At 41.2% G+C, this 11,113-nt stretch overlaps 2 protein-coding genes across 2 annotated transcripts; one reads left to right on the top strand and one right to left on the bottom strand.

Moving 5' to 3' along the window:
- Nucleotides 1-2,071: 2,071 nt before the first annotated feature.
- Nucleotides 2,072-3,470, top strand: LOC144708042 (phosphoserine aminotransferase 2, chloroplastic-like). The gene has a single exon (XM_078581334.1). It carries the CDS (start codon nt 2,124-2,126, stop codon nt 3,351-3,353), a length of 1,230 nt encoding a protein of 409 aa, XP_078437460.1. The 5' UTR covers nt 2,072-2,123; the 3' UTR covers nt 3,354-3,470.
- Nucleotides 3,471-4,205: 735 nt separating this feature from the next.
- On the bottom strand, nt 4,206-8,705 carry EMB2775 (ATPase family associated with various cellular activities (AAA)). Its single transcript, XM_078581335.1, has 11 exons — nt 8,409-8,705; nt 8,213-8,323; nt 8,102-8,134; nt 7,520-7,688; nt 6,654-6,835; nt 6,254-6,390; nt 5,772-5,870; nt 5,187-5,256; nt 5,049-5,123; nt 4,603-4,648; nt 4,206-4,446 (listed from the first exon to the last, which is right to left on the bottom strand). The coding sequence occupies exons 1-11, from the start codon at nt 8,490-8,492 to the stop codon at nt 4,388-4,390; spliced, it is 1,065 nt and encodes a 354-aa protein (XP_078437461.1). The 5' UTR covers nt 8,493-8,705; the 3' UTR covers nt 4,206-4,387.
- Between the last annotated feature and the right edge of the window lie 2,408 nt (nt 8,706-11,113).

Raw genomic sequence — 11,113 nt, 5'->3', positions numbered from 1 at the left:
CACTTGGATATCAAAAATTATTTAAAACTATAAGTTTAAAAATTAAAAGATACTCTTATCTGAGAGTAACTTTTTTGTGTACTATGGATGTAGAAAAAATACTACTTCAGATATTTCCTATAGATTTGATTGAGGAATACTTTGATTCCCAGTTTATCTTGATAATGAACCATTTCCATTTATTTTGAAATCAAGGTTATTACAAAATAAGGTTTTATTCTAATTTATAAACCCTTTTAAGATAAAGGTGGATTATGTCTCAAAGGGTTAGAAAATAATTCATCAACCCAAAAATATAATGGAACACTCTTAAATCAAAATCAAAATTTTTATCTGAATATAAAATTTGGTCTCAAGAGAATGATAAATGAAAATTTGTTTTCATATATATATATATTTACACATTAGTGGTCAACATTTTTACTGAGAATTGATTGAAATTAAATATTACAATTTATCCTATAAGTTTATTATATGGACGTAATTTAATATTGTAGTTTATATAATTTCTTGGTTTAGTTCTCTCCTAAGCTCTTACACAAATTTTAACCACAAAAATGCATAAAGTCACTAATGAAAGACCTCAAGTCAGAGTATACAAAATATGGTATTTTCAGAGTGATTTTGAATAATATAAATGTGATGTATGGTTGAAATCCAAATTAAATTATCTTGATCATATCTTAATCCATTGTTATTCTAATGGGAGAAATATTTTATCTTGCTCTGACGTAATTTATAAATGCTTAAAAACTCAAGCTCTAGATATAAAGGGACAGATATTTAAAAGCTAATAGGTATCAAAGACTGGAAGAAGTTTTTTACGGATGAAATTTCGTATCGGTCTCCAAATTAGTTCAATTTGCCACTGAGGATACTCTACCAACTATTTACATTGAAGCTTGATATCTTCTTTGCAAGATTTGGATAAAGAGCCATCTGAATATAATAATGAATGATGGTATTGTAAACATAGTTTAGCATGAACACAATGATATTCATTTTCAAATGACTGAAGAACAAGAAATATTTATCATCCATGGTCATCAAGATGCCAGATTTTGTCTCTTACTCAGGTTTTATGTACTGTCATAAGGCGGTTTCACTTAATTTCCTGCCTCTTCAAATATACACATCAATAAAAAGGTATTCAAATATACACATCATCAAGTTTATGTCTGTACCTAATAGCCTCATAGCCAGTCAATCTTGACACTTCCCTAATGCCAGGAAACCTTCACAAAAAAGAGCACAACGGAAACCTTAATCCCCTGAGCCAACACAACAATGAGAAGAATGTCTCTCTAATTCAGAGTGTGATAAAAAATCTTAAACTGTCAGAGCCTTGTAAACCCAACATACCAGTGGCCTCCCTCAAACCGACTTCTCCCCATGGATATTAACACGACATACACATGTCATTAACTACCATACTAACAGTGCTCTCACAATATCCAATCCTAGAAGGAAGAAAGTAACCAACTGTTTCAAACCTTGCAAAGGCCACATGAGTGCATCATACATATCCTTAGACCATCTGATACAAATCAAAATGTTTTTCCCCATTGATAGTAACATGACATACACATGCCACTGACTACCACGCTGGCAGTCCTCTCACAAGAAGCAACCCTAGAAGAAAGAAAGGAAAGAACTGGTGCAAACCTTGCAATGGCTACGCCAGTGCATCATAGATAGCCTTTGACAATATAATAAAAATCAAACTGCTATTTACCTATGGATAGCAACATGACATACACATTTCACTGAGTACCATGCAGACAATCCTCTCAGAAGATGCAACCCTAGAAGGAAGAAAGGAACTGTTGCAACTTTTAGACCAAAGGAAGTCGCACACTTGTCACTCAACAAGATGGTATGAGGACCCCCAGCTGGCAACCAGGCAGACAGGTTATCTATCACAGCGGTGGGTCCCACCAGGGTTTAATTATTTAAAGAAAATATCTCCTGAAGCATGGGCCCAAAAGAGGCCTTAGTGGGCCATGCCGGCCCATTTAGGGCTCCCCTCCCCCGCTCCTATAAATACCCCTTCCCCACCACCCGTCCGACAGCGAGAGATCTTTACTTTTCCCCGTCTTCTTCTTCTTCTTCGATTCCCGGCCATGGCTTCGACGACTACGACGACCAGCGGCTCGCTCCTCCTCCACCGTCGATGCAGATCTCCGGCGATCCAACGGCGGAGGCTGGCCGTCTCCTGCACCGCCGTGGCGCCGCCGCCTGCGGCGGCGATCTCGTCGGAGCGCGTGTTCAACTTCGCCGCGGGGCCGGCGAACCTGCCGTTGAAGGTGCTGCTGAAGGCGCAGGAAGAGCTGGTCGACTACCGAGGAAGCGGGATGAGCATCATGGAGATGAGCCACCGCGGCAAGGAATTCGACGGCGTGATCAAGAAGGCCGAGTCCGATCTGCGCAGCCTGCTCGGAATCTCCGACGACTACTCCGTCCTCTTCCTCCAGGGCGGCGCCACCACGCAATTCTCCGCCGTTCCCCTCAATCTCTGCTCTTCCCCCGACGACGCGGCCGATTACATCGTGACCGGCTCGTGGAGCGACAAGGCGTACAAGGAGGCGCTCAAGTACTGCAAGGCGAAGCAGATCTGGACGGGGAAGCCGGGCAAGTACACGAGCATTCCCCCCCTGGACCAGATCCAGCAGACCGAGGGCGCCAAATTCCTCCACATCTGCGCCAACGAGACCATCCACGGGGTGGAGTTCAAGCACTATCCTGTTCCCGCGGCGCAGGACACCGTCCTGGTGGCGGACATGTCCTCCAACTTCTGCTCCAAGCCGGTGGACGTGTCCAAGTTCGGGCTGATCTACGCGGGCGCGCAGAAGAACGTGGGGCCGTCCGGGGTGACGATCGTGATCGTGCGGAGGGACCTGATCGACGGCGGAGCGCAGGCGATCACGCCGGTGATGCTGGATCTGACGGTGCAGGCAGAGGCCAAGTCGCTGTACAACACGCCGCCGTGCTTGGCGATCTACATCTGCGGGCTGGTGTTCGAGGATCTGATCGAGCAGGGAGGGTTGGGGGAGGTGGAGAGGAAGAACGCGCACAAGGCGGGGGTGTTGTACGAGGCGATCGATGGGAGCGGGGGGTACTACGTTTGTCCGGTGGAGAAGGGGGTGAGGTCGGCGATGAACGTGCCCTTCACGCTGGCGAGGGCGGAGCTGGAGAAGAAGTTTATAGAGGAGGCGGCGGGGGAGGGGATGGTGCAGCTCAAGGGCCACCGCTCCGTCGGGGGCGTCCGCGCCTCCATCTACAACGCCATGCCCCTCGCCGGGGTGCAGAAGCTCGTCGCCTTCATGAGCGATTTCCAGGCCAGGCACCCTTAACTCTACCCCTTCCTTCTTGACTTCATCCATCCATCCATCTTTCTATCTATCTTTCTTAGAAGTTAAAAGTGCCCTGTTTCTTTGTTGTTTCATGAGAAGATAAGAGAAGTTGCTGCCTCTTTGATCTTACATGGAGAGAGAGAGAGAGAGAGAGATGTATCCTTGATGAATTTGCTTTCTTCATCATCATCTTCTCAGATTTTGAATAATGTATCCACCTTCCAATCATACATTTCTCCTGATGGCATGCCTTGGAAACTGTTTTCCTTTGTTGTTTCATGAGAAGACAAAAGAAAGGTTCTTGATTGAATGTTCGCACATGATGAGAGAGATATACCCTTGATGAATGTGCTTCTTCTTCATCATCTTCTCAGATTTTGAATAATGTATCTACCCGTTAATATTATATGTATCCTGGTGGCACGCCTTGGAAACTGTGTTTCTTTGTTGTTTCATGAGAAGATGAGAGAAGGTTCTTGATTGGTCGTGTTCATACATGATAAGGGAGATGTGATTCATGAACTTGCTTCTTCCTCGTCATCTTCTCAGATTTTGAATACTGTATCAACCCATCTATCTTCCATGTATCCTGATGGCATGTCTTGGAAGCTCCGTTTCTTTGTTGTTTCATGAGAGAATGAGAGAATGTTATTGATCGGTTGTTCTCACATGATGAGAGAGATACGCCTGATGAGCTCGCTTCATCTTCTTCAGCTTTTGAATAATGTATCTACCCATCAATCTTATAAGTATCCTGATAGCATATCTTGGAAGCTGTGTTTCTTTACTGTTTCATGAGAGGATAAAAGAAAGTTCTTGATTGGTTGTTCTTATATGAAGAGAGAGATACCCTTCATGAATTTGCGTTTCATCTCCATCACCTTCTTCTCAACAACGTATAATGATGTATATAACCATCTATCTTATATGTATCCTGATGGCATGCAAGGGAAGTTTTGTTTCTTTGTTGTTTCATGGGAAGAGAGGGTTAAGGTTCGTACATGAAGAGAGAGACATGATGTCTCATGTCGATGTCAGCCGAAGGTGGAGATGAGGAAGCGCTTGTAGATGCTCATGAACTTGGCCACAAAAGCTGTCCAAGTACAAAGAATTGCAGTTACCCAGTCGCTCTTTCATTTGTTAAATAATAAAAAAAACAAATTCTCCATCTCCATCATATCATCATCATCATCATCAAAGTAAAATATGGTGGCAAGTCAAACAATCAAGGATGTGACGTGGGACATACCTTCTATGTGGAATATCTCCTTCTGCCCGAGGCGCATCCTGTGCTCCTGTGTCCATTCATTCAAATAACAGTTGATTAAGAAGACATGGAGGATAGAGAGAGAGATGAGGATGAGCACAAAGGAGATAGAGATAGAGATGACATGGAGATGTGGGTTTTAAAGCAGAAGCCGCTCATTATTACGTTGCCGAATGGCAGAACATAGATAGAGATAGAAAGAGATGGAAATGGATGGTGATCGAGACAGATAGATAAAGATTCACACACATGGTATGCTGGCAGGTGGCAGAATGGGGGTGTAGAAATGGTGATTATGATAGGGACAGAGAAAGAGACGTATAGAGATGTATAGATTAAGTTATATATATATATATATAGAGAGAGAGAGAGAGATAGAGATAGGCAGAGAGAGAAATCCATGGGTCAAAGAGAGGAAAAAGACGCACATAGTATGCAGCCCAATGGCAGACTTCGTGTTTCAACTCGGAATCCAACTTCTTTAGCAGCTCTGAGAGCAGTTTCTGCAGGCATGATGATACACTTGAATAAGTAGAATTAATAAAATTAAAAAGTTATTTACTTACCTTGAGAATGATCTCTGGAGGGATGCAGTTCATCAGGAGCTCATATAACTTTCCACGAACCTGAAACAGCCTGATAATAAAACCAAAGTTTCATTCGATCAGCAGGTTGGGAAAATCTTCAATAAGTTTGTTTTTTAAATCATTATGTTAAATAAAAATCCTTCCAAGAACTAGTTCAAGGTGGTCATGTTGGAAATAACAAAATGAACCATCTCTCTCTCTCTTCAGTTTTTTTCCTCTTTTCAGGGCAACAAAGTCAGCCGTTCACATAAGTGAATTTCTTTTAAAAAATCAGTAATAGCCATTATCTCCCACCAATTCAAACCAATAAAATACATCAGTGAAACATCAGAGAAAGAAGTGAAAACTAAAAACAGAAAAATACACATAAGGTCTAGGAGAGAGACTATTGACAAAGATATAGATTGATGCAAAAAGTAGAATAAGAAAGAGATGTACAGAATTATGTTTTTCGGGCTCTTACTTCCAACACTAAAATTATTTATCCTTTACTTTTAAAAAATGATCCATTGTCTGAAGCATGATACAAAGTAGGAAATCAAAAAGGAAGGGAAAAAGAAAAACCTTTTAGGACTTTGTTCCTTCATCACGTCGGACGCAATCTCAGCCACGTACTGCTCCCAATCCATGGCAGGAATTGCTTGATCCTCCGTGAACGGATACCTGCAATCAGAATCATTAAATTATTCATTTTTTTATAAATTTTATTTTGTTTCCAAACAAAGCTTCAAAAATAATCACACAGCATAAATAGTTAATTTCAAAAGAATTCGTTTTTTTTAGAAAATAATGATAAGGAAAGGCAGCCTGAAATGTAGATGGACGATAAATAAATCGGATAATTTATTTATACCGAAATATGATCGCATTTTGAAAACGGAAAACTGATTCAAGGTGAGACACTAATGGAGCTCAAGATTCCCATGATGGATGCAAATCTTTGAGACCTGATATGGCGATCTCTTCAATGGACAGCGGCCACCTTGAAGACAGTCTTAACAAAGAAAGAGGAAAAAACAAAAAAAAATCTAATCACAAGTGATTACTTCTGCACATGGCACGTCTCAAGAGAAAGAACAGCCCTCCTTAGATTGCGATTTGAATGAGACGCTATTCGACTAGCAAGTCCACGCGGCAGCTGCAGGTTTTCCTTCTTGCTGATGAACTCCAGCACCTTGATTATCTAAAGAAACAAAGAAAAGCAAAAGATTACCACATTCTCAAAAAATAATAAAAGAAATATGAACTCTTATTTAAATTACTCATAATAGAATTTGGGATACATAGGTATCATCTCTATCAATAATAAAAAAATTGAATATGAATAACAGAAATTTACAGCACCCGTAGACTATATAAATGGGACACTAACCTAAGTCAACTAAGCGGACGATTACAAATAACTCAGAACTAGAGGATGAATGAATTGTTAAGTCTTGGGCTTACATGTTCTTCGCTCGGTGCGCTGACTCGCACATTAAGACAGCGAGAGCGAACGGCTTCAGTGACTTTCGAGGAGCTATTGCAGCAAAGGATTAACCGACAGGAAGCACTGTACTTCTCCATCGTTCTCCGAAGCGAATGCTGAGCTTCTCTTGAAAGTTTATCCACTTCATTGAGCACAAGCACTGGCCAACGACAACAAGCACATGGATTTAAACGTGTACGGTGCTTAATTCAAGTGAAAGAGAGAATGGATGATCACTTTCATCATCTCACATTTACATAACTTCTGAGCATAATAACCTTTTCTGTCGTGATAAAAAAAACGATGTTCAACTAGATATTTTCCCTGCCCCTGTAAAGACATTTTAGATATTTTCGTTTAGCGTAGTTTTCCCATCTGAATAAATGTAGCCGTTAAAAAGGAGGACAGATAAAAAGTTGTTGAATCGGCTAGGATATCCTGTAATCCTTGTTACTTCAATCTTTATCTCGACATTTCTCTCTCTACTTCAATCTCTATCTTTTCAATTCTTCCCTCTACCAGAACAAGATCATTCCCCATTGGATACCGTGAGATTTCAATCATATGCAAACCAAATAAAGTTTCTATCATCTTAAAGAAAAGTAAGGAATATTTCTCCCCCAATATTTCAAACTCGCACTTCAATTGGCGATTCAATTCAGCAATAGAATCTAACATAGCCACAATGTTACATCAAAGCTGTCTTTTGAGCCAAATAAATAAAACAAGGAATATGCATATAATCATGGACCAAATTATTGACCCAAGATCCGTTTTCACTTTTAGTTCTCAAAGCTTAATAAAGATAATAAGTTTAACGGCTAATCCTGATTATGATTTTCACCTTTGTAGCCTTTTCTTCCTTTTGCGTCGATGGGTCTGTTTTTTGCCATCTCTTTAATGATATCTTGAACAATATATCGATCTTGAAAACCTGCATCGCTGGGATTAAGTTCCACGTGGTGAGAGCTGGATAATGTGGTCAGCTCGAGCTCAATTGTACGGCTTCCTGTCTGCATTCAGAAAAAATCAAATCGAAAACTCAAAATAAAGATGAAAACACAATGTTCTCCTTTAAAATATAAATATGCCATGAGAATTCGAACATTTATTCAGAAAGTTAAAAGTGAGATAGTAAAACCAAGAGTCAATCCGATAAAGTCGCAACATTAACTTCTATTTTTATCTTTATGATCATGGCCCTCGATCAAAGGCGTAATAAATGCCATTGCGCAAATAAGCACTCTATTGAGAAAACACATGTTGCTTGTCACTCCAAGTTCAGATTACAGTTGACATTTGCCAATACAAAAATATTTTCTTTAACCAAAATTTTTAAAATAAAAATATGCAGAACGAAGCATTTCACCTACCGATGATCACAGCGAAAAGAAAAGACTGCGCTTAAGTAATAGGAGAAACTTACGTCGATTTTCCAATTTTTGTTCTCCATTTTAACCTGTTAAAAAGAACACACAGTAAATCAATATCTAAGGTTACGGCCGCCTTAGAGGAAGAGGATAATTGAGCGAAAAACCTTCTCAGCACCAGGGCCAAATATCTGCTTGAGCAATGCGACGACAAGGGTTCTCTTGCCTGCCCCAGAGGGGCCATAAAAGAGCAGGTGAGGGCAGTCTTGTTCGGAGACCTATCGAGATTAGCCCATAAGAACAATAACGAAAAGCGAGGGAGAAATCGGAAGAACAGAGGCTAAGAGGGTCTCTTCGACGCACCAATTTCTTCAGATTTCGGGCGATCTCTTCGTGCACAGTGATCTTGTCCAGCGTCCGAGGCCTGTACTTGTCCACCCACAACATCCTAACTCAATCTTCACGCTGGCCAGATAATGGGTACTCGGCAGAGAGGAGATGAAGAGAAGAAGGCGAGGAGAGCGGGGAAGGTATGGGTCAAGGGAGGCAATGAAGAAGAAAGTGGCGGGAATTGAAGATCTAGCCTGCCCTCAAAGAAAGATTACATCTTTTTATATATCTTGGGCACTTGTGCAGGAGACCAGCACTTCCAAGACAGCAGTTTTCTAAGAAGTGATGTCTATTATGCATTCCATTTTTATTCTACGAGAAACTTGATTGTATTTTCCTTTTATAAATATGCTCTATTTCAATCATGGGTGTGTATTTAGCAGATTTTTCATGCAAGGGTGTAGCAACTATACTTGGACATTTATGGCCGAGGACATTTAGGACCGAGGACCAGTTTGTCCAGACTGAACCGGGACCATAGGTCCTCCATGTGAGGGTGAACGAGTTGGTCAAACCAGACAGCAACCGGAAGTAAATTAATAAATATTCTTAAAAACAATTCTAAAAATATTAAATCCAACTTGCTAGAGATGTTCCTATTGAGCTTAGCATAGCCACCGTACATTTTCCATTGCTGGCACCCACTTAATGTGTAGGAGTTCTTCATCGAAAGCGGCCTGCAATAACCCATTAAAGCCTCTTTCTCAATGTTTCTTCCTTCTCTATTCACCCTGATAGTCATCCACGAAGAGAGGCAGGTGTGGAAGGAGAAAGACCTTCAGAGGGAGATTGAGAGGGTGGGGAAAGAAGGGAAGGGAAGCAAAGGGGCATCCATTATCAGTGGTTCTAAAGTGGATATTCAACATACTCTTCAACATAAATTTTCTACTTTCACTTTCACATTGACTAGTCACCCTGACTAGACAAGGACCGGTCCAGACTGGACGGGGAGCAGTCCAGACCAGACCAAAACTGAACTCGAATGGACCAGAACAAGACCGAACTTTAGTTAAGGTTTAGGTATTTGCTAAAACATGTACCAGACCGGGACAGTCAAACCCTACTTGGTGTTACTCTTTTTCATTGAGGCAAAAGGTAGTGGAGATATTGGAGAGAGAATGAGAGAGAGAGAGAGAACAAGATGGAGAGTGGGGGAGAGCGAGAGTGAGAGACAGGGAGAGAGAAAAAGAGGGAGAGAGGTAGAGAGGGCAACAGAGATAGAGGGTGAGAGAATGAGAGGGAGAAAGAGAGAGCGGGAGAGAGGGATAGTGGAAGAGAGAGGGACAGAAAATGAAAGGAAAGAGACCGAGAAACAGAGGGAGGAAGAACGAGAAAGAGAGAAGGAGAGAGAGCGAGAGGAAAGAGACCAAGAAACAAAGGGAAGAAGAACAAGAGGGAGGGAGGAAGGGAGAACGAGAGGAAAAGAGGGAGAGAGAACAAGAGGAAGAGAGGGGTGGGTGAGATTGGGAGAGAGGGAGAAAGAACAAGAGGAAGAGAGGGGTGGGTGAGATTGGGAGACAGGGAGAGAAAAAGAGAGGAATAGAGGGAGAGAGGGGGAGGGTGAGAGTGGGAGAGAGGGAGAGTGGGAGAGAAGGTGAGAGAGAGAGAGAGGTAAAGACTTATTATATTGTCATATTTTATGTTTTATTTAAAATGACAGTATTCGTTCCGATTCTGTGTGAACCAGAATGGGGCCAGACCGTCAATCAACCCTATAAAGGTCGATCGACAGTCTGGTTCAGTCCGCTTTGACTGAACTTTGGTCAGACTGTGTCCTTCCCAAAATAGGGGTCACCCATTTTCAAGTGTCTATGCTAGGTAGAGTGGGCAGTCCCCCATCTTTCTCCCTTCTCAGAATGCTCTCCCTCAAGTGTGACTAGATGGTGAGAAGACCAACCAGACCTTCAAGAAAAATCTAATAAGTTCTAGAGAACAGATATCATTCAAGTGATTGCATAGATATATTTAGAGGTCAGACATTTGAACTGCTTGAAGGTACTCTTATAGGGAACAAAGTGAGAGAGGAATGATTTCCTCTTGAGATGATGTGATCATTGATAAACTCAAAAATTAGGGTTTTAACTTGTCGATGGTGTTTTTGGATAATATAAACATGTACTCACTTAAGTAAATTGAGCTAGTGATGTGTACGGATTATCTCCACAGAGAATGGAGATCGAGGATTTATTATTCTTCTGGTGAGTTATGTGACAATATCAGATATGTATCAAACACGGAGTTAAGCTACGAGAAAATGCAGGAAAAGGCAATGATAATAAGTATAATTATGATGAATATAGTATATAGTAGATAGTGATAATTAGAATTTCAAAAGATCAAGCCAGCAAAGATGGAGTGATAAGAATTAGAAGAATACACAAGAACAACATAAATATCAAGTCATATATGGGAAAGGATGAGTGATATGACTATGAAACAGTGACATGAAAATGGTAGGACATGATCGGAGGGTAGACATGCATAATGCAATGGTAGAATGTGATGGTGAGATTAATCTAAACTAACGATGATGTCGAGAAGAACAAAAGTAAGACAAAAATACTTTGCCTAGATCCTTACATTCTGACATGATCAATGTGATCTGGGAACATAGATAAGCTCCCCCTCTTCTGTGCTTCCTCATCGCACACACCCAAGACACCAAGAACAAGCTTCAT

Source organism: Wolffia australiana, chromosome 9 (assembly GCF_029677425.1).
Source record: "Wolffia australiana isolate 7733 chromosome 9, ASM2967742v1".
Lineage (NCBI taxonomy): Eukaryota > Viridiplantae > Streptophyta > Magnoliopsida > Alismatales > Araceae > Wolffia > Wolffia australiana.
Note: the sequence above shows the minus strand (reverse complement) of the source record. Positions and strands in the feature narration are given on the sequence as shown.

Bases quoted from the DNA above. Each gene is read 5' to 3' on its own strand.
- EMB2775 (XM_078581335.1), bottom strand. From the start codon at position 8,492: ATGTTGTGGGTGGACAAGTACAGGCCTCGGACGCTGGACAAGATCACT. The intron at 5,257-5,771 runs GTTTTTCTTTTT...TTTTATTATCAG, and splicing joins AAGGAACAAAGTCCTAAAAG to GCTGTTTCAGGTTCGTGGAA. The intron at 5,124-5,186 runs GTAAGTAAATAA...TCATGCCTGCAG, and splicing joins CTCCAGAGATCATTCTCAAG to AAACTGCTCTCAGAGCTGCT.
- LOC144708042 (XM_078581334.1), top strand. From the start codon at position 2,124: ATGGCTTCGACGACTACGACGACCAGCGGCTCGCTCCTCCTCCACCGT.